At 54.7% G+C, this 25,630-nt stretch overlaps 9 protein-coding genes across 9 annotated transcripts; 6 read left to right on the top strand and 3 right to left on the bottom strand.

Annotated features, from left to right (window-relative positions):
• Positions 1-313: 313 nt before the first annotated feature.
• On the top strand, positions 314-3,808 carry SCP_0106690 (hypothetical protein; the record flags this gene model as incomplete). Its single annotated transcript, XM_027752899.1, has 2 exons — positions 314-352; positions 410-3,808. The coding sequence occupies 2 exons, from the start codon at positions 314-316 to the stop codon at positions 3,806-3,808; spliced, it is 3,438 nt and encodes a 1,145-aa protein (XP_027608700.1).
• Positions 3,809-3,930: 122 nt separating this feature from the next.
• Positions 3,931-5,080, bottom strand: SCP_0106680 (hypothetical protein; the record flags this gene model as incomplete). Its single annotated transcript, XM_027752898.1, has 3 exons — positions 3,931-4,111; positions 4,173-4,405; positions 4,457-5,080. 3 exons carry the CDS (start codon positions 5,078-5,080, stop codon positions 3,931-3,933), a joined length of 1,038 nt encoding a protein of 345 aa, XP_027608699.1.
• Positions 5,081-6,720: 1,640 nt separating this feature from the next.
• SCP_0106670 (hypothetical protein) lies at positions 6,721-9,735 on the top strand (the record flags this gene model as incomplete). Its single annotated transcript, XM_027752897.1, has 3 exons — positions 6,721-7,703; positions 7,759-8,266; positions 8,326-9,735. 3 exons carry the CDS (start codon positions 6,721-6,723, stop codon positions 9,733-9,735), a joined length of 2,901 nt encoding a protein of 966 aa, XP_027608698.1.
• A 429-nt stretch (positions 9,736-10,164) lies between these two features.
• On the bottom strand, positions 10,165-10,434 carry SCP_0106660 (hypothetical protein; the record flags this gene model as incomplete). Its single annotated transcript, XM_027752896.1, has 2 exons — positions 10,165-10,218; positions 10,285-10,434. The coding sequence occupies 2 exons, from the start codon at positions 10,432-10,434 to the stop codon at positions 10,165-10,167; spliced, it is 204 nt and encodes a 67-aa protein (XP_027608697.1).
• A 2-nt stretch (positions 10,435-10,436) lies between these two features.
• Positions 10,437-10,774, bottom strand: SCP_0106650 (hypothetical protein; the record flags this gene model as incomplete). The annotated part of the gene is made up of 2 exons (XM_027752895.1): positions 10,437-10,608; positions 10,668-10,774. 2 exons carry the CDS (start codon positions 10,772-10,774, stop codon positions 10,437-10,439), a joined length of 279 nt encoding a protein of 92 aa, XP_027608696.1.
• Positions 10,775-11,372: 598 nt separating this feature from the next.
• On the top strand, positions 11,373-16,158 carry SCP_0106640 (Probable O-acetyltransferase; the record flags this gene model as incomplete). The annotated part of the gene is made up of 9 exons (XM_027752894.1): positions 11,373-11,481; positions 11,537-11,759; positions 11,821-12,924; positions 13,231-13,355; positions 13,411-13,494; positions 13,559-14,437; positions 14,489-14,746; positions 14,799-14,956; positions 15,010-16,158. 9 exons carry the CDS (start codon positions 11,373-11,375, stop codon positions 16,156-16,158), a joined length of 4,089 nt encoding a protein of 1,362 aa, XP_027608695.1.
• A 2,611-nt stretch (positions 16,159-18,769) lies between these two features.
• Positions 18,770-19,515, top strand: SCP_0106630 (hypothetical protein; the record flags this gene model as incomplete). Its single annotated transcript, XM_027752893.1, has 2 exons — positions 18,770-18,897; positions 18,951-19,515. The coding sequence occupies 2 exons, from the start codon at positions 18,770-18,772 to the stop codon at positions 19,513-19,515; spliced, it is 693 nt and encodes a 230-aa protein (XP_027608694.1).
• A 953-nt stretch (positions 19,516-20,468) lies between these two features.
• On the top strand, positions 20,469-21,751 carry SCP_0106620 (hypothetical protein; the record flags this gene model as incomplete). The annotated part of the gene is made up of 2 exons (XM_027752892.1): positions 20,469-20,877; positions 20,928-21,751. The coding sequence occupies 2 exons, from the start codon at positions 20,469-20,471 to the stop codon at positions 21,749-21,751; spliced, it is 1,233 nt and encodes a 410-aa protein (XP_027608693.1).
• Positions 21,752-22,412: 661 nt separating this feature from the next.
• SCP_0106610 (hypothetical protein) lies at positions 22,413-24,249 on the top strand (the record flags this gene model as incomplete). Its single annotated transcript, XM_027752891.1, has 2 exons — positions 22,413-22,525; positions 22,587-24,249. 2 exons carry the CDS (start codon positions 22,413-22,415, stop codon positions 24,247-24,249), a joined length of 1,776 nt encoding a protein of 591 aa, XP_027608692.1.
• Between the last annotated feature and the right edge of the window lie 1,381 nt (positions 24,250-25,630).

Below are 25,630 nucleotides of genomic sequence, written 5' to 3'. Positions count from 1 at the left end.
AGCGGAATGACGAGAGGATAAATAAATAAGAATGCCTATCCGTAGAGTAGAGTGGAGAAAGACATGGATAGAGAAAAGAGAAAACCCAACGATCGGGACTCGGAGCAACTCATGGATTTAGCGCTCGCGTCTTGAAAGCTTGAACCCTGGTCTGCTTCGGGCTGGTTCTCCCTCTACTCCGGCCCACGAGCATTTAGGTCCAATTGTCAGGAAGTAATAGGTCCGCAGTGCTATTGGCAGTAGTTCAATGCTGAAAATTGAGATACAACTCGGATGAAAACAGGACATTGTCCACCCTGGTCTGTCCAGGATAATGGAAAGCCCTGAGAGCTCTCAAGCTACATTCCAAAAGGTGCGTTTCTGATCTATCCAAGATGGTCTGGGGAAACACTCCCATTCGTGTTTCCAGTTGAAGGTGGACTGTGTGCCTCTCCTAGGCAACTCCTTGCTAACGCCAAAATCCATACCGCTGGTGTCAAAACTTCTGTCGAATATCACTGCCACTTTGCGCGAGACGAGGAGTTCGGGACATGCGCTCACCCCCTCACTTATTTCCTACGTGTTCTTTCCGATCTCCTCAATTCTTCGCCGCAACTCAGTATCCACAGTACCCAATCAAACACTAGAGAAGGTTATGGTGATTCTCAGCATCTTGTGCGAAGATTGGTGGTGGGACTTCGACGGGAAAACATGGGAACAAATTTTCATGTTATGTGGCTCTATCATCGGCGATTTGGGCGACACAGGAACCGTCAAGACCAGAGATGATGAAACGAAAGACGCAGCAGCACTTTGTTTGTGGTCCTTGGTGCGAGAGCGAAACCCAGGCGATGATCCATCCGGTTCAACTCATACCCAGCGTGCAGAGCGACAGTGCTCCAGGTTCCAAACTTACGCACAGACATTAACCTTCATTCCCATACTGGGCCAGACGGTCAACTCCCTGCTGGGGACAGCTGCTTCTAAGCATCTACCGTTACAGAGGTCATCCCTCAGGCTGCTTCACGTATTGGTCAGGGACTATCTTCCAGATAACTTTGTCCCTTCCATAATGCCGGGAATTGTCAGCGCAATGGATAAGATTGCTTTGAACACCGGAGGCTCGAAGGGATGGGCAAGGGGCGAAATCGTATCAGGAGCCCTGACGGTAATGCAGGAAACGATTATCAGGTCGATTGGAGATGAAATCTGTGTCAAGCAAGGTGCAGTTGCAGCGGTTGACGACCTGGAAGATCTCGCCGAACTCCTAGCTGAGTCGAAGTCTCAGCCGGAAACCACCCCTCCGTCGCCATATTTGACGCCTCGCACGCCCGCTTGGGTCCGTGGAACGGCCTCTCAGTTGCATATCGCAATCAATTCCCTTACGCCCTTGGTCAATCACCCCACATCCTCGGCTCTTCTTGCCCTTTCCATGTTCTCAGCAGTGGTTGTCTCAGGCACCAGTCTGACAGTACCCCAATCGCAGCCTCTCTTGATGTCTTTCCTACTCTCTCTATCAGGTTCTATATTCGAGAGTGTCTCGCGTCGGGCGGATGCAGAGCTGAGAGAAGTATTAACACCCCCTTCAAGTGTTAGACATTCTCTGCTTCAGGTTCTTGTACAGCTCTCCAAAGACAACTTGGCTGCTCTTCCCCGCCTTATTCCATCCCACTCAGACGACAAGGTTGAGCACGTCGCGAATCTTATTGAAGGTGTCTGTCGCCTCGCCATCTCGCAGGACTCGACGGATGTACAAGGGATCATATCGATTTCAGTTGGCGTCGGTAAGCTCCTCGGACCCAATGGAGGAATAGAGAAATGGGGCTGGAGCTTATTGTCGGTGTCGGAATTTGCTACCATGTCTGTTGCAGAGACACGAAATACCGCTGTTCTCATGCTCGAAAGCAGTTCCATGGCAGTCGAATGGATACCTTTTCCGGAGCTTGTGTTTAAACACATAACATCTCGCACCACATACTCTGCGCTGGAGCGCATGTTTCGCTCCTTAGGACGTGCTGCAGGGGAAGACTGCTTGTTCACAGTGGAATGGTTTATGAGTGTAGGGGAAAGTGGAACAGACCAAAGAGCCGTTGCAGCTCTATGGTGTACCTGCCGACTTCTAGAAGGTGCGGCCGAAGTGTCTCTTGATCCCAACCACTCCGGGAGCTCCAGGGTGATAAAGAGAAGCAGGAGGTTTGAGAGGCTCGCCCGCGGAATTGCTCGGAGAGTGGCCGACCTTTGGATGGACATAGATGAAGATCATCAAAGTGACGAGGGTGAGGATGATATGAAAACAGCCGTCGACGAGCCAATTCTTGTCGAACATGTGAAGGGCCTTGTTCCAATTCGCGCTACTGTCGACTTCCGGCCTACCCCGAAATCAAGGTCTTCACCATCTACCCCGCAACCTCATTTACACAAGTGTCTCTGCCTCCAGCTATTATCGGTCACTGCCGGAATCCTCGAAGCTCGATTTTCACCGCTGCTACTTCATACGCTCTATCCCATACTAAACGCTATCGTGTCAGAGTCTCCACTGGTTTCCACCTCTGGATTGGCTGCTCTGTATTCGATCACAAGTAGCGCATCATATGCCTCACCTGCAAACTTACTTCTGTCCAACTTTGACTACGTCTTGGATGCTGTCTCGCGCCACCTAAGCCGCCGATGGCTTGATGTTGATGCCACGAAAGTTTTGGTCATCCTTGTGCGCCAGGTCGGTCGTGATGTCGTGCAAAAGGCCGGAGACGTAGTCGAAGAGTGTTTTGATCGTCTGGATGAATTTCATGGATATGAGGTTATCGTTGATGGCCTCGTGGAAGTGTTGGGTGAAGTCGTGAAGGTGATAGAAGACGATAGCGAGGTCCATCTTACCAGAGATGCCCGTACAGCCCCGACGGCTCAATCGACGAGGGCTGGGAACGCCATGGATGTGTTCTTGCACTGGTACGTGCATCGGCAAGATGCCCCGCAAGAGACCACAGAAGGCATGCGAGACAGCTCCTACCCAAGAGAGGCATGGGATTCTAACAATGTCACCGAACCGGAACAAACTACCCAGGAACAGAATCATCATATCGACAGCGAACCACCTCCAACGCCCGCGCAAGCGCTAACAAGACAAATTGTATCAAGGTCCATATACTTCCTCACTCACAGCTCTCCTGTGATCCGTGCTCGTATTCTGTTGCTGCTCAGTTCTGCAGTCCCCGTGCTACCCGAGTCGGCGCTGCTTCCTTCAATCCATAATGCTTGGCCTTTCATCTTGAACAGGTTTACTGATCCCGAGCCATTCGTCGTCAGCGCTGCTGCATCATTGGTGGAATCTCTCGCCGCGTATGTCGGAGATTTTATGTATCGAAGAATATGGGACGACATTTGGCCCCGCTTTCGCACCATTTTGAAGAAGCTGGAAGCTGCAGATACAACCAATGCTCTGGCTAGACTGGGTCCTGGCGCGGTTGGAACAGAGTCGGCATACACTTATTCGCACCGACTATACAGGTCCTTGTTGAAGACGATGACAGCTGCAGCTAGGGGAGTTCAGGGACAGGACTCTGCGATATGGGAAGCATTGCTCCTGTTTCGCAGATTTCTGCATAGGGACGCACACGAGGAGCTACAAGCGTGTGCGAGGGAATTGTACATTGCCTTCGGTGCCAACAACGAAGATGCCGTGTGGTTTGCCCTTTCTGCTACGCAAGGTCAATTAGCAGGCGTCACATTCTTGGAGGAAGCGAAGTGGGACATTAGTCAAAATGCGACATTGATATTGCTCAGACTCGGGATGCGAAAGTCCTCGGGAGAGCAAATACTAACTCCAGGTTAATAGTGTTTACAGGCTGTATGTCCACAATAATTACAGACGGTGATTATCCGCTAAAATGCCTTGAAGTACGGTACTTGTTTAGATAAATGAAATGAAATGAAATTTGGTCTATGCCGCAATGTCTACCAGTGTCCCAGAGTCACCATGTTCCGGTCGAACCCAAGCTCAAGCCATGAATCCGCTCCTTCCGCAGGCTCCGATTCGGGACCCAGACCGACGAATCCGACTCGATGGTACACCTTCGCCGCCGCCGGATTATTGTGAGCGACATAAAGAACGACGCTATCCTTCGTCTTGAGAAAGCTATCATTGAGTTATTTGGTCAGTACATTCGAAACCTCGGACGTATAAAGACATGACTGACTGTTCGCACACGCGACGCGTGAGACGCTCCGCGCAACCGCGTTGTCTCCATCGGGGGTTTGTATACACCTTGGTGATAGCGGCCACGGTGTCGCTCGTCCGGGTGACAGCGACGATAGAGGCTATTTCCGCGGGTTGCCCGGGAGCGCAGATCTCGTGAACCCACAGCTGTCCGTTGCGGACAAGCAAGGCCGCTTCCCTCTCCGCTCCTTCTAAATTCAGAACAAATGGTTCCTACGCAAGTCGTTAGCTTACGGTCCGAACGTTACAGAATATATAACTTACCGAGGCAACTGCAAATCCGTAACAAAGAGGGACAACATTGGGTATATCCGCTTCAATCGCGGGCCGTAGTTGGTACGACAGATTTGGGAGCAAAGTAGCCCGACGAGGTCTGAACGACTTCCGAGTACAGAACGTGAACTTCGCCGCATAGTACTCGCAGTCAACATCCAAACGGATCCCCGTCCGTTGCGTCCAAATGGATGCGAATGATTCAGCGATGTATTCAGGAGCGAAGACGGAAAAAACACGTTCGGGAGGTACGCTCTCCTGGAGAGCGCTAATCATCCCAAGGAGTCTGGGCATGATATAATCCTTTTGAATCTGGCGATATGGGATGGGGGTGAAGATGAACACGGGGTATGCGCCAAGTGGTCCTTGAGCGCAGGACAGTACAAGATCCATACAGAGTAAAGCCTCCCCAGGCCGTTGTGTCATGCAAACGATGTACACATCGTTCGCGACGTTGGAATCTCCCCCTCGATCCTTGTCTCGCGACTTCTCCGCATGCGGAAACATGATGTTGGAGGGCCGCGGGTTCTTGGAAAAGCAGTCCCATACTTCCACAGGGAGGTCTCGAGCGGAGTGAAACGTTTGGACGATGTAGGGAAGAGTACGTGCCGGCATTGTGAGTGGAGTGAGATTGGCCGAGGTGGTATGGCTGTGGGTTTGCTGGGCTGTCGACTTTCTTCAAGCCGAAGCTATATAGGCGCAGTAGGTACTTGGATGATCCGGAGGGTGGCACCCACCGGTTTGTCAAGTCTGGTAGACCACGGATGACTCGAATCCATTTGACGCACATACCAGTGTCCGACATATCCATATGAACGTCATTCGACCACAAACCGGCGACTTATCCAGTTTTCGGATGTATGGCATACGTGGAGACAATAATGGTTGCGTATTTCCGTACGCTGATCCGGCTTTAAGGATATCGAGCCAAACATAACTAGGAAATCTCGCCAGATCTCGAGGAAGATGGTAACCACTACTGTCGAACAGCCTATCAAGGGAACTGACTGAGGAACTCGTACCTAAAATTGAGAACACGTAAGCAATATATCGGGGCCGAATCTTTCAGTTATACTAGGCTGTAGAGGGCACAAGCAGGCCGCTGCACAGCCCAAGAGACACCAGCGAAATAGCGGGCGCTTGGGATATATCAGAGTTCTGACATTGTGACCATACAGCGATGAAACTGTATGTGAACGGGCTGCGGAGTGAGCACCCGGACTGGTCGGAACAGTACAAAAGGCGCACCTCAGGGAACATGAGGCCTTCGTTCACCTGCGTTGTATTTAGACGCCATAGGCGCCTGTGCAGATAATAAGTCATACGGGCGGTAACGGAAAGCACTGCAAGCGGGGAGCTCAAAGAAAGCGAACAGCACAGACACCGAATACACGGTTTCCGGTTGTGGCTTGGAGCCGGAATCCAGAATCGCTTGTGCAAGACCAGGGAGGTTGAGCGTGATCAAGTAAAGCGCCTGGTATCGGAGTTCTTGGCCAATAAAGATAGGGATAAAGTGTGGTGTCGGTGTGGTGGAAATTATGTTCACAGCCACGGTGTCAAACGGAGTTAACTGTAGGCACCATGGCGGTAGACTCTCGGAACCACGAGCGCAGCCCATCGGGTCTGATGAGTCTCAGCTCGCTATGTACCACATGCCAGACTCACGGTCTGATAGGACGGTGTGGGTCTCAGAAGCCGTTATTAGGCATTGTAATCAGCCGACAATGTGGTGGTTTCTACCCGGTGAATGCAAGGTGAATGTGAGGAGAACAACCAGGGGAACGAATGGAATTGCTCTGCCGGCGATAATCTTGAAGATACCGAATTTGGCTGTGACCTCCAGCGCGTTAAGCGCCTGGCTGCGGTCCCAAAGAGTTACCGTATCGAACATCATGGCACTGCATCGTGAAATGCAGACCTTCCAATTACCTTCCAACACTCTCAGTTTGCGTTGTGTTTGAGCTTTCGGTATACAGAAGTAAGGACACGCACTAGAGCACACTACACTTCGAAGTTTCCATGCTGACGGTAGCAATGAAGTGCACCCAGTTTGCACGCACGCCGGCTTTATGCAAACCGCTGGCTGAGAGCAACCTTTACAGGTGTATTCAGTACGTTCAGACGATCTGAAACATGTCTGGCATCTACGTCGAATTCGAAAGCTCCCGGTCTGTCTTGGAATCGGTCAGCCGTATACTTCACTTCGTCTTCCTCGCGGCTTCTCCCCTTTATAACGCATTATCACTTACAGCGACATGTCTACAGTGAAAGTTCCAGCTGGACTGGGTCTTGATTTTACACAGTCACCGGAAGAGTCCAAGAAATCTGCGTCCACAATATCACAGGCACGTCTTACAACGTCCAGCTCGTGGCAGACCGATGCAGCGAACGTATCCCGGTTCTCCTCTCTGTCTCGAGCCTCACCGCAGGTTCCACGATTTGACACCGCAAGTTTACGCTCCATTAGAGGAATGCAAGGCCTGCTCATGGCCGAAATCGGTGAAGCTATGGTCGAGCTCGACCCTTCCGGGCATGGCTCTGTATTCAAGGAGGGACAGCGCATCGCTCTCGCATCTGCCTCTCCAGGTACAACGTCGATCAACATGCATCCACGTTCTTCTATGATTCCCGCAGCGGGCGTTCTCGTTCGGAGCGAAACCTACCTCAACTTCGGCGCATCCCCAACTAGAAGCTCGGCAGAACTTGAGTCTCTGCTTGGCAATTCCAATTCTCGCTTGAAGCCCGGTGCGACGATGCTTCCTTCGAGCAAGCACTCGCACCTCGGAAAGACGGTTAAGAAGGCTAAGCGCGATCTCGTTTCGCTTGAGCAGGCCAAACCACGCGCTCGCGTCGAGGTTGACATCGTACTAGAGAACGATGCCTATGTTCAAGGAAGCTATCTGCGAGGTCACATCAAGCTCCGCGTCCGCAAGAGGTCGAAGAAGGAGGCGCCGATGCTGCTCGCTGGGGCGAAAGTCCGAGTAATCGGTTTCGAGTGTCTATCAAGCGCCAAAGAACGTCATACGTTCTACCAGTGCGCTGCTCCACTTTCGGACATTACGGGAAGCTCCTCAAGTTTGTACGAGGCAGAGCCAGACGTCGAGGGATTTGCGCCGGCAAGGGAAGGCGTGCACACCATCTCGTTCACCATGCAATTACCTGTGCAAGGCCCCTACGGAGTCGCGAAGGGAGTTCCGAGCCTCCAGTCAGGAGTAGCGGTCCAGTACATCGCTATGGTGTGCGTAAAATCTTAAAAGGCTGTCCTAACCCTTCTCACCGTTCATTATGGACAGTTCCGTCAAGGTCAAGGACTCGAGCAGCGGGAAGCGCTCTATCGCCCACTTCTACCGCAATTGTGAGATCTGGCCGCGAATTGACCCCACCGTTGCTTTAGCGCCCGCTACGCGCCCGTTGCAAGCGACTACCTCCAAGAGCATCGCGATGCTCAGCAACAGCAAAGTGAAACTCACGGCGCTCCTACACCGCTTGACCTTCATAGCGGGCCAACGATGTTATGTCAGAGTAGCCGTTCTTAATGAGACGAAGAAGACGGTCAAAAGCCTTACTTTGACGCTCGTTCGGACAACCACTATATTCAAGCCGAAGCCTGCCCTTGACGCCGGTCGCACACTTTCTGTAGACCCAGACGCTTGCGAGACGTCAACCGCACACAAGGTCGTAGTGGAGACTGTTCTGGAAATGGGCCATCGAGCTGCGAAGGGACACGCCAGCGCGAAGGGCTGGTGGACAGGCGTCGGCCCTGGCGAAGAACTCGAATTTTCGCATTTTATCCTCCTCCCGGTACGTGGTCTTCAGAACTGCATTGTCTCTGCTCTACTGATCGCCGCGACCAATTTCAGCCCGACGCATTATCCGTAATTCGGGGACGGCTACTGGAAGTCGAATACTCCATCCGCGTCAGCCTCAGCGCCGGGTCGTTAACTTCCGACGTATTCGTAACGCTCCCGATACGTATCATCAACTTCATGTCGATTGATCCTACTCCCAACAACCCAGGTGTAGCATCTTACACGCGGACGGTCCAGCGCCGGCGCTCTATTGACGGGGAGTTGGGCTCGGACGCTCCATCTATGAATCCCTCGTCGATAACCGTGCGGGAAGAGACGGAAATAATGCACGGAGGCCATTCAATGGTTCCGAACCACCAGCGCTTGCCGTGCGACGTCGAGCCGCTCGTTCACCCTTCGCCCGCTGCGCACGCAGGATACGAAGGGGTCCCACCTGACACCCCCGGTCTGCGCATCGCCAACCCGGACCGGTGGAGCGCGGAAATTCCGCCAATCCCTGCTCGGGCCGCAGAGGATAGCAGTGCGTACTCTTCTGACGCCCGCTCGGACTTCGTCAGTAGCGCGTCTAGCGTGGACGTTTCTACGACGGAATCCGAGTCCGAGTCCAGCCGCTCAATCCGGCTGGGGAATATGGACCTGGACGATCCCGACTCGGACGAGGAGGTCGACTTCGTCGTCGAGAGGGCACTGGTGGATGACAAGAGCGCAAGCACGTCGCGTTTCTCCGAGGACGACGTGCCGTCTAGTCCGTGCGCGTTCCGTTCCCTCGGGCGGCGACCCTCTGGGCCCCGAGCGAGGGAGCGCCACGTCGAGCGGGGCAGAAAGGGCTACCCAGGTGCGAGGGCGGCCGTTCACCCGCCGCTTCCGCAGGATGGCATCTCGTCCTTCGCAATGCGCGTGCAGGAGAAGCTCGCGTCCCTTGCCGCTGCGGTGATTCAGCCCGAGTATTCTGCAGAGGATGAAGTCACTCCGCGTCTTGGCCACGGCGATGTGGATTACGAAGGCACGCGTGCCCCCGTGTCCTCACCTCGCCTGTCCTCGCTGGAAGGCATGCGGGGGTCGCGCCAGCTGCCGCGTCCGCCTCCGATGGGCTCGAGCATGAGCACGAGCACGTCCAGCATCAGCGCGTCGACCTCTCATTGCGACGAGATGCCAGAGTCCGGCATGTCTAATGCATCCCTCACAGACGCCGCGCTGGACGGGTGTGCTTTGCCCAGCCGCACGACCTCTACCTCGTCGGTCCCCTCCGTTTATTCCTCCGCCTCGCGGCCGAGCCTCTCTCGCGGGCCGTCAGACTGGCCGCTGTCGTCGTCCGTTCCGCCCTCGCCCAGAGCTCACGCGGAGCGGCCGACAGAGGGTCTGCGGGCCACGGGCACGTCCTCGAACTCAGTGAAGGGTCGCATCGCGGAGCTCGGGGAGCGGGTGCGGTATCCGCACGATACGGGGTCTGCGTATGTCTGAGCGGGTTGATTCGTTTCACTGGGACTGCCCCTTCCTGATGATACCTGTCCGTTTTCCCTTACGCTCTCACTGTTCATTCCATATTCGTACCGTGATGCAACATGGTATGCGTGTTATCCTCAACTGCGAGTGCGATCCCGGCACATTGCCGAATATGATATTGGGGACAAAGCGAAGTGTCTCATGGATCCGGCAGCCCGAGATCATGATGCTTGCGGTTACTTGCGTGATGACGATGGGTATACAGATGCTTCTTTCCCTTACTCGGTAACCACCCCCCCCCCTTCCCCCCGTTGATGTGTATGACCTGCCCGCTGAGAACGAACACACGGTGTACGTGTCAAAATCGCAACAGTCATCCCGCCTGATGTAGCTGGAGTCGGGAGAGGCCAGGAAAACAATGCAGTTGCGATCTGGCCGGAGTGACCTTTAGGGACGCTGGTGCCAAGCCTTTCGATAGACTCCTTGGAAATCGTCGCTGGGCTGCAATGAACCGCGTCAGTTTCCCTGTTCAGCGAGAACCCCGGCCTCATCAGCCGATTCACGTACATGAGCGGCGTCCAGATCGGGCCGGACGCAACGGTGTTGCAGCGGACGCCATGGTCGCCGAGGATCTGGTTGCTGAGCGCGCGCGCAAAACCCGATCGTGGCGCCCTTGGTCGCGGTGTACTCGATGAGCTCGGGGTGGCCCAACGACATGTTTATGTTATTGAGGCGTTGAAGTTGGTGGTGCCACCCGGTGGGAGGTGCGGGACTGCGGCCTTGCAGATGTAGAAAAAGGAGTGGATATTGGTGTCGAACACCTCGTGCCATTGTTCCGTGGGCACCGTGGGGAGGCAGACGTTCGCGTTTTGCGTTCCGTGGTCCAGGACGCTGCGTGGAGTCAGGTAAGTATAAGCGGTGAGATGGATGCAGTGGGAAGATGGACGGACAGGGAGTCAAGCTTTCCATGGAAGTCGAAGTGCTCCTTGACGAGCTCTCGGCACAGTTCCTCCTTACGGAGTCGTACCGTCAAGCAGAAGCACCTTGCATTTACCATTTGTCTTCCCGGAGATCTCCTGCTGAACGCGTTTGGCGTCCTCTCTCTCTTTCTGGGTATATGTCATGAATCAGCGTGAGGTGTGCACCCTCAAGCGCTTCGCCCTTCATCAGCGGCGTTGAGATAATGACCCGGACACAATTGATACTCACCGAACAAGATGGCGGTAGAGCGGCGCCATATGCCGCTGTCTGCCCTAGTGATGATAACAGATACACTGCTCAGTTTTTCTGCGGCCTTGTATGAGTTACCGTCGGCGGTAATGTCGTCGAGAGGCTGTGGGTTGAGCTTGCACTGGAGGCCTCAGGGCCCGGCGTGTGCCTGCTGTGGGAAGGGGGCTTGTAGCCTTTCTGGAACTCCTCGAAAAACTTCACGATGAATGGGGAAAAGATAATGTTGCTGGAGAGGGCAAGGGGACGCTATTATCAATATAACGAGTCGAGGAATAACACTGAGCTGGAGATGACGCGGGTCAGGAGTTAGAGATGGGTGACCCAAAGGGGCAGGTCACCTTCCTCTTCGAGCAGCGCCTTGTGACATCAGAGGAGGGTTAGGGTTTACCTGCTTGAGCAGCGACTGTCGAGTTCTCGTCCCCGCGATGCCCGTTCTCCAACTCCCGCCCGTCCCAGCAGAGCTCAAGTCCATCTCTCCCTTTCTCCAGCGCTCAGATGAGCTCGCTGCCAAAGATCCGGTCATGGCTTACTGGTGTACGCCTCTCCGCTCCATCTTTTCCCGGATCCCCTCTCATTCCCTCTTCCCCAGGCGCGTACCATGCTGCACAGCTCGGCATTGCCCTCAAACCAAAGGAACACCCATCCCGGGAGTTCCTCTTTGCTCTCCTAGGCGTCCTCGAGCAGACGAAGAAGGACGCCGGCCCCAACGACGCCATCGACGACGAGTCTGCGAGCAGTGCCTACATCGAGAACTTCGCCCTCAAGGTCTTCGCAATAGCCGATAACGAGGATCGCAGAGGGAATGCCACCCGGTGCGCACACCATGCCATTTATGCCACCTCCATCCTACGCTCACACTCACCCGTTCCGCAGCGGCACAGCCAAAAAGTTCCTCGCCGCTGCCAACTTCCTCGAGCTCCTCAGCATATTTGACAAGGACAAGGCGGATTCCGCAGAGTCCTCCAACGATGAGAAGATCCGGTACGCAAAGTGGAAGGCTGCTGACATCGCCAAGGCCTTCCGCGAAGGCCGCAAGCCCACCCCTGGTCCTGCGGGTTCTGGTCAGCCCGAGACGGACGTTACTCCGGAGCTGCCATCTTCTGTTTCCGAGTCGACACCCCCGCCGCCTGCTATCACACGCGCGGCTGCTCCCCCACCACACATCTCAGACTTGCCCTCTCCGCAGCAGGATGGGTTCTTCCCGCAGGCGCCCCTGCTCGGTAATATCACTCAGTTGTCGCAACTCACATCCCATGGAAGTGCGGAGTCACCGAGCCCAGGAGGATGGAGCACGGTCGCAACACCAGGGACGCCCGGTTTCTTAGGCACCGACGGAGGTGCAAGGAGAGCACATGTGAGCGAGGAGCTAGAGGGACGCCCAGACGCGGAGGACCTGATAGAAGGTGCGTCACCATCGAATTCAACGCCTATCTTCGTTGGTCCCGGCCAGGACGACGCCGTGTCGAAGCAGGTACGCTTCTCGCCGTCCCTCAGCGCAGAAGCCCCGTCCCCGCGTGTGAACGGGGAGCAAGACCCGTTTGCTGCGTGCGCGGCCACGTCCAGCGTGCCCCCACAGTCGCCATATGCACCTCATCCCGGCCCTTCTGCCCCGCCAGATCCTGGGTTCCCATCAACGTCTATCGCCCCCGAGCGAGGCACCCCCCCGCTCGACCCATTTCCGGCGGGTTTCATTCCTTCGCCCCCCGTCTCTCCCCCTCGCACATACGAGTCGTTACCTCCTCCAGTTATCTACAGCTACCCGCCGCCTCAGATCTCGCAGCATATGCCGGTGTCACCCCCGGTGCAGTACGCCCTTCCACCAGAGGCCGCCATGGTTGCAGCCCCGCCAGTGGAGCTCAACCCCGTGCTGATTGGGCGCGCGCAGAAGCACTGCAAGTTCGCGATCTCAGCGTTGGATTATGAGGATGTGGAGCAGGCGAAGAAGGAGTTGAGGGAGGCATTGAAAATGTTGGGCGGGTAGTGTGCTGGCTCTTCCTGGAATTGCTTGTAGAACTATTTTGTAAAATTTTCGTATCACCGTGTCTCAGACTCCCATAGGACTACACGGTGTTACACGCGTCCGCCGCGACGCGTGCATCACGTGAGAACATATTGGGGGTGCTTAGTCAGCTTCTCTCGTTGGTCTACTCATCACCACATACATTCACCGAGCTTGCCAGAGCCTGTCTCCGTTGTAGTGGAAACAATTTGTGACTCGATGCTTTGCGACTTTGACGGCTAATCCTACATTTTTTCTGCTGTTCGGTGCTACGTCTGCGCAAGTTACTTTGGTATAATGCCTCCGAAGCGGTTGTCATTCTCTCTGAATCCTCAATGGCCTCATTACGTCTCGCTGACATCGCTCGCGCTGGCGCTCTTCCTGGGACTCGTCCGGTATCTGGTCATCGGTGCGCCTTCCGCTCACTTAGCCTACCAGACGTCGTGATGGACGGAGGATTGCAGACCGTCCCGATCCCCTGCACTGCGACGCGCTCTTGACACAGGGTCGCTGGCTCGACGACAAGTTCAGAAACTGGCAGCCCGATGGTGCGCACGTCTCATCCACAATATTCCTGGTTGTATGCCGTACGCTGACCGTCTCGCATGCCAGGCTGCATGATGCACGTCTATCAGTCCGCGGACGCCTCTGCGTGTATTGGCTCGCGCCGTGTCGTGTTCATCGGAGACTCCGTCACCCGCCAGCTTTTCTTCCAGATGGCGCGCGTCGTCGACCCGAGCCTCCCCACCGCCCCCCCGGATGACGAGCAGCGACATAGGAACCACACCCTGACGTCGCGCTCAGGCATTCAGCTGTCCTTCCTTTGGGATCCTTACCTCAACGCGTCAAGCACCCACAGCTACCTCTCCGCCCCCATGATAGCCAGCCCCAGCGCAGGTCCCCTCTCAGATCGTCCCGCCCTGCTCGTCCTCGGCTCTGGTCTTTGGTACCTGCGTTACCCCGACTCGGGCGGTCTCCCCGCATGGGAGTCCATGGTCGAGTCCACGCTCGCCGCGCTCTCGCGCGCGCGGACGCTTCCCGCCGACAAGGTCGTCGTCCTGCCCATCGAGGACGTCGTCTCCGCGAAGCTCTCGCGCGAGCGCACCGCGTCGATGCACGCGTCGGACATCGACGCGATGAACTCGGACCTGCACCACCGCATCCGCCCGCCCGCCCTGAGCGACCCGTTCCGCTTCTTCCCCGACCCCAAGGCGCCGTCCGCCGCGCCCCCGCCTGTCGCGCTCCCGCTCGTGTTTAACCATATGCTCGACCCCTCCCAGACCGAGGACGGCCTCCACTTCTCCGACGCTGTGGTGGCGATGCAGGCGAATGTCCTGCTGAACCTGCGCTGCAACGATGTCTTGCCGAAGAAGTTCCCCATGGACAAGACGTGCTGCAGGAGGTATCCGTGGCCGTCCCCTTTGCACTCCATCGTACTCGCAGCAGCGGTCTTGTGGGGCCCAGTCTGTGTGATGCTGTCGCGTCGGCTAGGTTGGCCTCATCTAGTGCATATCTCTGAGTAAAATACTGACGTGGAGCCAGGCCCGCGAACACCTGATCAGCCTTTGATTTCAGACCATGAGGTGCCTGCTGTGATCGTCAGTGTCGCAGCAGCTCTCATCTACTTGGCCGATCGGACAGGCTTCTGGTTGAAGGAGCAGAAGCAATTCAGCCCGTGGACTTTCGCTTTTTTGTCCCTGCTCAATCTCGGTGTTGGATTGTTTACTACCAAGCGCGCGGAGCAGGACCTTGGCTTTTTGAACCGAGATCAGACGGATGAGTGGAAGGGGTGGATGCAGAGTGGGTCACCTTCGTTCTACCCCTTGTGCCCGATTTACTAACCGCGGAATAGTTGTTATCCTCATATACCACTATTTGGGTGCATCGAAGATATCCGGGATATATAACACAATCCGTGTCCTTGTCGCTGCGTATTTATTCATGACGGGATACGGGCATACCTCGTTTTACATCAAAAAGGCCGACTTTGGTTTCTCGCGTATTGCACAAGTAGGCAGTTTCATGTGTCAATCCTGACAATGCATCTGAATATCTTGTTGCAGGTCATGGTTCGACTAAACTTGCTCCCTCTCCTGCTCGCTTATACCATGAATACCGACTACATCTCGTATTATTTTTCCCCGTTGGTGTCGCTATGGTTCCTCATCATCTACGTGACTATGGCAGTGGGCTCGCAATACAACGACCGCACAATATTCCTGGTCAGCAAGTTCCTCGTTTCTATGGGCCTTGTTACGTGGTTCATGAGCGAACCGTCACTATTGGAGACTGCCTTTCAATTCTTAGAAAGGGTCTGCGGCATCCACTGGTCTGCACGCGAGTGGGCGTTCCGGGTTAGCCTCGACCTCTGGATCGTTTACTTTGGGATGTTCACTGCGCTGGCGGTCATCAAGATTCGGGAGTACCGGCTGACCGACGACCCGCGATGGCCGCTCGTCATGAAAGGTTCCCTCGCATTTTCCGTTGCCGCGATGCTGTGGTTCTTCGCGTTCGAGCTGTCCCAGCCGGACAAGTTTGCGTACAACTACTGGCACCCGTACATCTCCTTCCTCCCGATCGGCGCGTTCGTCGCGCTGCGCAACGCGACGCCGATCCTGCGCTCGGCGACCTCGCGCGCGTTCGCGTTTGTCGGCAAGTGCTCGCTCGAGACGTACATCATCCAGTACCACTTCTGGCTCGCGGGGGATACGAAGGGCATCCTGATGGTGCTCCCCGGGGCGCGCTGGCGCGCGGTGAACGTGGTCATCACGACGACGATGTTCATCTACGTCTCGCACCGCGTCGCGCAGGCCACGGGCGAGATCACGAAGTGGATATGCGGCACGATGAAGCCCCCGACGTTGCCCACGGTCGCAGACAACGCTGGTGCTGCGGGCAGCCGGCGGCATGCGGCGCCGACCCAGCCCGCTGAGGAGGAGGGCCAGGAGGTAATCTTCCTGGCGCCGCAGGATGGCGAGCCGCGGAAGGACGACGACGGGAACGTCCTCCCGTCGGAGCCTCACACGCCCAGTCACCAGGGGTCGCAGCGTCGGTGGGTGGACCGCCTCGCGGAGGGGACGCCTGCCCACCCCACGTCGCCGGGCTTCAGAGTGTGGTACGGCGAGACGGAGTGGAAGCCTGGCGTGAAGACGAAGATCGCGATTGGGATGGCGGTGATGTGGTTGCTGAATATGATGTGGCCGTACCGCTGAGGATTGAATTCTTTCGGCACTCTGGATGGACCACCTAGTGGAACTCAAGCACTGTACTTATTCACCGATACCCTCGCGGGCACGCATATATTGTAATTAATGCGGTAGATGACATCGTGTGGAATTTCAGAAATGGGAAGGTGTGAAATGTTTACCAGGAAGGAGGGAACTCAAAAATGGAAAAGCAGAAAGTGAAAACAAAAAGCAGAATACCAAGAATCCGAACACAATGTTTCTACGGTGGTTGCTGGGAAGTGAGGCCTTGAGGTACCGATGATAGGCCCCTTCTTGTCGGAGTAATATATTACTAGCGGCAGTGGCCTTCGCGTCGACACTCACTCGACAAGCAATGTGTTGCCGAGAGTTGCGAAGCTCGGCCGGAAAGTTGATGGTGGAACCCGATCGGGAACACGCGAAACTGTCGGACGGTGACGGAACGGACACGCACGCGTACGCGTCAAGTCATGTGCGAAAGCATGTGACCGTGAAGTGTCACTCGTAGGACTGCGACGCGTCGCGCTTCTCCTTCAGATTTTATTCGAGTCGAGTAATTGTAGCTCTTCATACAATACCAATACACTCTATCAAGCTCAACAGGCCATTATTACTGAAGGCAATAGTCTAGGAGTTCCGCTTGTAGCACATGTCAAGTAGCATAATATTAATGGCTTCGGAATATCGTACGGCCTTCTTCTGTTCTACAGCCTCCAGATACCGACGCAGAATCTGAGAAATCTACAGCCTGCGGGAATACGTCACATGATCACACGACGTTAAAAACACGGTGTTAAATAATACCTCATGCATACTAGACATCACCGCATACAATCACTGAGCTTGCCAGGGTCTCTGTTGTAGTGGGCATCAGCATATAGTACATGCAAGAGAAGCCACGAGTACGTCAGAATCAGCACGGTAGATAACATCAAGCTTAGTCAGACGAAGTCGACTCTAGAAATATTGTTCATCCCTCGAGATGGATGGAGGACAAACTCACCGATCACGACACAAATGGAGAAAGCTCGGAAATTTGGGTATATTCGGTACTCACACATAAAAACAAGCATGACGGAGGAGTTGAACCGCGACAGAAAACTTTGAGATCGTTTAAGTATGTGAGCCATGTCGGATATTTTTATATCAGCTTTATTGCCTTCACGTCCCTTATAAGGTGCCCTAATGGAGGCTTGGAAGTGCTGGGTGCTCGCAGTCAGAACGGAGCGCCCTCACAACCGAGGACGGCGCCGAAACAAATACATTGCGCGGACGCATCGTGACTCGCGCCCGCCTACCAGGACCCCCGCGAATCAACTAAGAGCTCCGATCCTCGGAGGTGGCCCATTTTTCGGGGATGGGGAGCTCTCACACGACAGGCAATGGTGGCTTACCAGCAGCCGCAACAGGCAGATAGTAGAAAGGGAAGTGTCTTAAAAGCCTCTTTCTGACCTTCTGGATGCGCACGCGACAAAGAGTTTTTCTGACAACACTGTGCATATGTTCGGCCGCGTGATAGGCTGGTTGCCTTACATGAAGGAGGATAGTAAAACTGTCCTCCGAGTGACAAGTCATTGCAGTTAAAGGTACCTTGGTCCATCCGTGCAGTGCAAGGAACAGTTGATTCTCATTAAGACAATTCCATCTCTACAATCTACCTCCATCAATAGATTGTCCGAGGCCATTGCCTGTCGTGTCAGTGGATTCCTATGCTATCTCAACGTTCAACTCTCGTGACCATCTTTTCCCCTTCCACTCCACCCTTTTCCTTACTGCAGCGGGAACTCCTCCCACTCGTTTATGGTTCCTCGCATGCCTGCACCTTCACCTCTACGACAACGTTGCCGGTCGCTCCCTGCGCACCGGCGGCACTACCTTCTTCGCAGCTGCGGGTTGGCCTGATGATCGCATCCAAGCCCTTGGTCGCTGGTCTCCGATCCGCCGGGCGCGAGTCACGATGCATCCGCGCGCAATGTATTTGTTTCGGGGCCGTCCTCAATTGTGGGGGCGCTCCGTTTTGCCTTCGAAGTTACTTAGCTCGGGAGGAGCTAGATCATGATGACTGTGTGTGGGACCGCCGCGTCGCCGTGTCGCCCCTCGCCTTGCACAATGCTGCTGGTGTCTTTTCTGCTTATTTGCTACCGTCAGTACTGGCTCGAAAGTTCACTTCACAGGTCACCGGCCCCTTTGCCCGTTCTGCACTCGCTGACAGGGTCGGTCGCTCAGCAAATCATGGTCGTCGCTCTGAATATAGGTTTCCCTTTCATATGCGCAAGCCCTGCTACCGGGTGTGGCAGCATGGAGACAAATAAATCTGTCTGTCCCTTTGTATTCTTGCTGAATTGCACTGTCGCGGCACATCTGGCTTACAGTCACACAACTCATTGCCCTTCATGCAGAGCCTCCCAAGCGCGAGCACGCTGCATTGTAGTGACCCTGTAGGTCACCATCCGCCGCTCTCATCCCCATCCCCCATGTTTCCTCGTTCCTGTTCCTCATCTCACATCGTTGTCTTGTGCTCTCCCGTCTCGCCCGCAGTGATCGACCTTCTTGAGAAGATACTTATCTTCGGTCCGCCGCGCCCCCGCCTGTCGCGCTCCCGCTTGTGTTCAACCGCATGATCGATCCCTCCAAGACCGAGGACGGTCTCCATTTCTCAGACGCTGTAGTGGCGATGCAGGCGAATGTCCTGTTGAACCTGCGCTGCAACGACGTCTTGCCGAAGATGTTCCCCATGGACAAGACGTGCTGCAGGAGGTATCCATGGTCGTACCCCTTGCATTACATTGTACTCGCAGCAGCGATCTTGTGGGGCCCAGTCTGTGTGATGCTGTCGCGTCGGTCCTGCGCTCGGCGACCTCGCGCGCATTCGCATTCGTCGGCAAGTGCTCGCTCGAGACGTACATCATCCAGTACCACTTCTGGCTCGCGGGAGACACGAAGGGCATCCTGATCGTGCTTCCCGGGGCGCGCTGGCGCGCAGTGAACCTCGTCATCACGACGACGATGTTCATCTACGTCTCGCACTGCGTCGCGCAGGCCACGGGCAGCCGGCGGCATGCGGCGCTGACTCGGCCCACCGAGGAGGAGGGCCAGGAGGCGATCTTCCTGGCACCGCAGGATGGCGAGCCGCGGAAGGACAACGACGGGAACGTCCTCTCGCCGGAACCCGATACGCCCAGTCTCCAGGGGTCGCAGCGTCGGTGGGTGGACCGCCTCGCGGAGGGGACGCCTGCCCATCCGACATCGCCGGGCTTCAGAGTGTGGTACGGCGAGACAGAGTGGAAGCCTGGCGTGAAGACGAAGATCGCGATTGGGATGGCGGTGATGTGGTTGCTGAATATGATGTGGCCGTACCGCTGAGGATTGAACTCTTTCGGCACTCTGGATGGACCACCTAGTGGCACTTAAGTACTGTACTTATCCCTCGCGGGCAAGCATACATTGTAATTGGCTTAATGCGATAGACAACGTCGTGTGGACTTTACATGCAGCAAACAAGAGAAGCACTCACCGCGCAGTTCTGAACCACGCGCACCTGTCAGACGCAGTTCCGTCAGCTACATCGTTCACAACAGCTAGTAAAGGATCATTTGGTTGAAGACATTGAATAACTTTTATTCATCTAGGAACGCTGGTAGAACACCGCTCTCAGGTGAAACACAGAACACAGAATAATCATCTCAGACTTGATAGATGGACACTAACCTTCGGACGAAATGCGGTATGGCATAGCCACCGCCACAACGATGGGCCAAAACACTGAAGAGAACGCATCAGCATATAGTACATACATGCAAAAGAAGCCACGAGTACGTCAGAATTAGCATGGTAGATAACATCAAGCTTCGTCCTTGAGACGAGGTCAGGACTTGACTCTAGAAATATTGTTCATCCCTCAAGATGGATGGAGTACAAACTCACCATAGCGGATATTCGAGATGAAAGGCTTAACAGAATCCTGAAATGAATGCAGCAGGTCAGAATGGTGCGACGATCACGACACAAATGAAGAAAGCTCGGAAATTTGGGTATATGATCTGTGTTCATTAGCTTGGGTAAGCTTCGAAGTAGCGATTCATTGTTTCTCGTCACTGCAGGAGATGTAAATTCGGCACTCACACATAAAAACAAGCATGACGGAGGAGTAGAATGGTGACAAAAACTTTTGAGATCGTTTAAGTACGTGAGTCACGTGGTTCCACATTAGGGCAGGCGTTGTGGAAGCCGTCGTGTTTACGCGTGTACCTTTCTTGGCGCACACCTTCCTCTCGCCCTTTTCTGTCAAACCGGAAACGTCGACAAGTCCTGCGGCAATGGCGAACGTAGTCACCCACCCGTACCTCCAGGTGGATTTCCACCGTGGCCTGGTCAACCACTCCCCATCTCCTTTGGGGTTCGGCTTTGGCCTCTCAACGAACATGCCTGGGTGGTCCACCACGCCGATCAGCGCTTCGCCATCACCGTGGTCTTTCCCCGCCATTCAATCTATACAGCCCCGCACAGCCAAGAGGCGTCATGAACCAGAAGAAGAATCCGAGAATAAACACTTGGACGATGCTATGGACAGGAGTCCGACTCCGGAGCGCCCAAAGCGCGCCGCACCGAAACGGGCCCGCACTACGGCTGCGGCGGCCACAACCGGGCGGGAAGATAAGTTAAGTAAAGAGAACAAGCCTCCATCTGCGACTGATGAGGACGACGTCGATGTGGGAGTTCTGCTCGGTGAGGTGTATTCAATCTGTTGCTAAGCCGATACTGAATTCGTGCATCAGCGAGTTTACCCTCAGATTCGCTTTTGCCTCTGTTGACATCGCTCCTGTCGTCGCAACCGTCGCTGAAGTCTACGGTGTTGTCACTTATTCCTCGGCCAACCATTGATACCGCAGTGCAAGCGTTAGCAAACTCCGCCAAGAAGCTACGCGACGCATACCCTTACTCCAGTACACCATTTTCAACTCCGTCGACTTCGTATGGGTTCAGCAGTGGTGCATTTGCAAACAGTCGACATCCGCACGCGTCGTCCACTGGTTTTGGGTTTGGGCGGGGTCCTCCAGCGCCAGTTTTCAGTCCCCATGCCGGCCACCACAGTGGAGGAATGCGCGACGAGTACATCCTCTCCCGCCTGAGACCACACATCACAGAATTCGTGTCTGCCTGCCTTGCGTACCTTCCCTACTTCTCATACGTCGCGGTCCAGGTACCTTTCCTATCGTCATCTAAGCCGCATCATACCCACGCATCGGCCCTTCAGTCTCAGCACAGAGACAAATCACACCCATCAGAGACGTTCCTTTATCTATCCACCCTCACTAGCCAATTCTTGTCGCAGCCGCCGCTCACGCAGTCTGCCCTCGTTCCTTTAATCTTCCCTCGACTGACGGAAGAGTGGACAGCATGGGTTGACCGTGTGGACCAGGTTGTCAACCGGGAGGGAGGAATGTTCGGTGAGGAGACGGTGCGCAGCTGGGAGAGGGCTCTGGACGAGTTTGCGGAGGCGAAGGGTAATGGGATCGAGAGCATGAGGGACATCCGGGATCAGTGGGTTCAGAAGGTCGGGTGGTTGGTGGGGAGACAGCCCATGGAGGAGGAGTTATAATTCTCCGGAGCTCATCCACTCCTGGGATATCTGGTGTCGTTCAGGTGACGAAGGCGTTCCGTAGAGATTCTCTGCAGTAGGGCTTGATGTCCTGTTCCGAGGGACATTGGCGCTGATATTACATCTAGGTGATTCATTTCTGTCCTGTCTTTTACGCTCACGTTTACACTTTCCAGTCTGTTCATTCATGTCGTGCGCTCGTCGTGGTATCAGTCATACGTTCACGTTCATTCTACATTGCTGTTCTAGTCATACCGCATCCCTTGCTTATTCCTGTACATGTAATGTCTTACACCTACGCAGAATCACGATTACGGCCCTTCACGTTGTTCATGTTCGCAGTGTTTGTGATATCTGCGCTCTGGAGCTCGACTTTCTGTCTGCTTCATTGAACCTCAGCGAAGCGGTAGACATTATTTGCTTAGTCAGCAACATCCAGTATGCTCACGTGCAAAATTTGAGCAGTTCTCATCCGGCGTACACACTACTACAGCGGACCTGGAGAATAACTCTGGCGCGCATCTCTCGTCCACCTGCCGTGCTGGAATGTCCATGCATGCTCCATTATGCGTCCCGTTTCACTGCTACCGCTTCTACGCCCTTTTCCTCCATATTACAAGTCGCTGCCAGTCGAGCGTGGACGAGGACGCGACCCAGGTGCATGCATCATGCAGCAGGTGTGGTGTCGCAGAGGGTGGTGAGTCAGGCAGGTACGGAAGCTGGTAGTTCTTCGTGCTCGGTGGCTAGTGAAGTGACCCCAATCAATCAGCCTTTGTGCGTGTTACGTTTCCTGCCCGTAACGACTCGGCCGACTAAACGCGTGAGCTTTGCACAGGGCGTCCCGGTTGCGCTCTGCGAACCTCTCACAATGTGAAAATGACCCCGCATCGTCTGACAATCAGGCTTCGCTTTGTTTACCTGTGGAAGACGACTGTAGCTTGAAGGACTCTACTGGGGTGCATCTTCCCGAGACGATTCCACCCGCACGACTGGCAGGACTATCCCAAAAATTCGGCGACGCTCGCACGATTGATGCGGACCCTCTCTCGTCTGACGATATGTCGTTGGCAAATTCGGGGCTAGACCCTGCCCCCCCTACTCAAACGGACCCCCCATGGAGCCAGTTAGACGTGTCGCACTCAGGACCACATTCGCCGTTAGCAAGTGTTCGAAGTGATCCGTTTTCGGATACAGCGACGGTCCCGGTACATGGCTCGCCTACACCACGCGAACTGGCGGCTGCCGCACCATCGGCGCATCATTCGAACCCCACAATTTCAGCCAGCATTCTATCAGACCCTGTCGTACCCTCACAGCGCTCCGCTGTCAGTCTGCCTAACCCTCGCTCACCCTTTGAACTACGGTACAATTTATTCCGTCTCCTGTCCACTGTACCACGGCCTCCGCCGCGCCGTCTGCTGGCCTACCACGCGGCGTTCCCGCACCTTCATTCTGCCTCTTCGTACAACATCCTCATGGCGGTCGCAATTCGAAATGCTAACTTCGGTACCGTCGATCTGTTGCTGAAGCGCATGAAGGCGGAAGGCATCAGACCAAACTTGGATACCCGGAAGTTGAGGGTGCGGTGGCTAGTCAGGGTCGGAAAGTGGGACGAATGCTGGGATGAGGAGAGCGCGCGAGCCAAGGAGGAGGGTCAGGGTATGCCGCTCACCGTGTGGTTGGAGTTTTTCGACACCACCAAGCGTGGTGCCATCCGTCGACGCGTCTGTCGGGACTCACGCGACTTGCAGGTGCTAGATCGCTCTGATTCTGGGGTGACTGCGCAGAGACATCGTATCCTCATGCAGAGCTTCCCTTCCGTCACAACGCAGGATTGGGCCTCGACCTCCCCTCGAGTCGTTTTTAACTTCGTCCGCGCGATGATTCGCGCAGGTGAACGAAGCATGGCGGCGAAGACCACCAGGGTCTATTTCGATAGTCTCCCGCCGCAGCTTGACGACGCGCGCCGAAGTAGATGTCTCGAAATCATTCACCTGCATATGGCGCCTCGCGGTAATCGTGACCTATCTGAGCATTATCGCGTGAAGAAGGACCTCTTTGCGTTCCTTAGGATGCACCGTACCTTCGAGCCGACTTCAACGACGCTCTTCATGCTTCTACGGACCCTGCAAACGACAACGAAGTGTGGTTCACTCGCGTTGTCTACTGTCCAGAATTTTGTGAGCCGTTGGGGCGCGCAGATCTTGGATCGCAGGGTTCGACGACGTCTTGTCTCCCTTGCGCTGAAGCAGAATAATCTGCGGCTGATGAAGGCACTCACGCTGTATCTCGAGCGTCTGGGCGCATCGCGAAAAGAAGAGCAAGAAGCTCTTGGGCGCAAGTCGCGTCGACGCGCTTTGTCGTTGACTGACACGCTGCGATTTACGCGAAGGGGCACGGAGGGTTGGAGATGGCGACTGCTTCGTCGGCGCCTGTGGCGATTTGAGCACAGGACGCCTTCTGCTAGTAGTAATAAAGCGTTGACGCATTTCCAATGAATTTCAACGCCATCTTCGAGACTTCAACTGCCCGTGACTGCCCGTGACTGCCCGTGGGGCGTTCCGGGTTCAGGTTTTGTCTGCAGTTAGCTTTACTATGGGGTCATCAGATGAAGGCTACTTGTACACCTTGTATTGGCCGATATCGATCCATGCCTCACTCAGGCCTCATGCCCTGACGCAGCCTGGGGGTTCAAGTTATTCCTAGCGGTCTCTGTGCTCCGATCAGAACTTTTTTCGTATGTGGGCGACGTGCGATTTAGCGCTTGAGAGTGATTTGTTCGAGTTAAATACATACAGGCGCAAATCTCGGATTATCGAATACTGGGTCCATTATCGCGGCGAAGACTCTGCTCGACGCACAGCATGTGCGCTCATATATTGCTATCAAGTCTGCAGCGTTCCAGCATCTTCCACGTTACCCCGCGGATGATTTGGACAAAGTGAGGTAGTGACCTTCTTTGAAGGTTCGTCATTGGTGGTTTTCTGTTCTCTGAATGGCTTAGGGCCCGACACATAGACATATTGAAGTTGTAAGATGTCATGTCAGTGCCTAGGTGTGGCGTCCGATATCTACGGTCGGTCTGCAAAATTGTTGTCTGACTTCGTCTCCACGGAGGTACCGACTTTGTAGGATATCAAGGTGGGTGTTAATGTTTTGCATAGTATGTACATTTTGGAACCCATACGTCACACTGGTTCGTCGCCATATTTACTCCCGTTGTTCCGCGACGAAATAATAGTCTTCAGTATTACCAGACCGTGAAAGACGACGTGTACCGTCAAGCAGAGTTTTCAACCTATTGCCTGACGGAGACCAAAAACGAACTTGAATTGCCATAAAGATGGCCCTCGATCTGGATCTGATGGGCGCCCAGGTGCACGTGCCTTGACGTCTACTGAACGCCAGCATGTTTCTCAGTTCAAAAATGCGACGACTGGTCTCCAATACGCATATATTGTCAGGGATTATTGTATCGCACGGAACACTGCCCCTGACCATTTTGCCGTTAGTATTTGAAGCTGACAAAATCGGTTGCGATACATCGCCAGGTGGGTCGTAATCGTAAATCGACAATTTGGCGTGAATCTTCGTTCTGACAAGGGCACTTCTCTTATTGTCAGCGAAGTCGCCGCAGGGTCCTTTATTTGAGCCCGAGGTGTCCTATGATTGAAATATTGACATCGGGCTTCTTTGAAGGGATCGCTAGCTTCCTAGACATTTCTTCCAGATTCGTCAGATCTTTTATTCAGTTTCTAGGACGTGCTCACCAATCTGTCCAATCCTATCCAAACATGGCTAAACCGCCTACCTTCTCCACGTTGGTCAAGGTATCCGTGTTCGTTCTATGATATTTGGCTCTCTGAATATTATGATTTG

Source organism: Sparassis crispa (assembly GCF_003851025.1).
Source record: "Sparassis crispa DNA, contig_000000F, whole genome shotgun sequence".
NCBI lineage: Eukaryota > Fungi > Basidiomycota > Agaricomycetes > Polyporales > Sparassidaceae > Sparassis > Sparassis crispa.
This window is presented reverse-complemented; position numbering and strand designations above follow the sequence as displayed.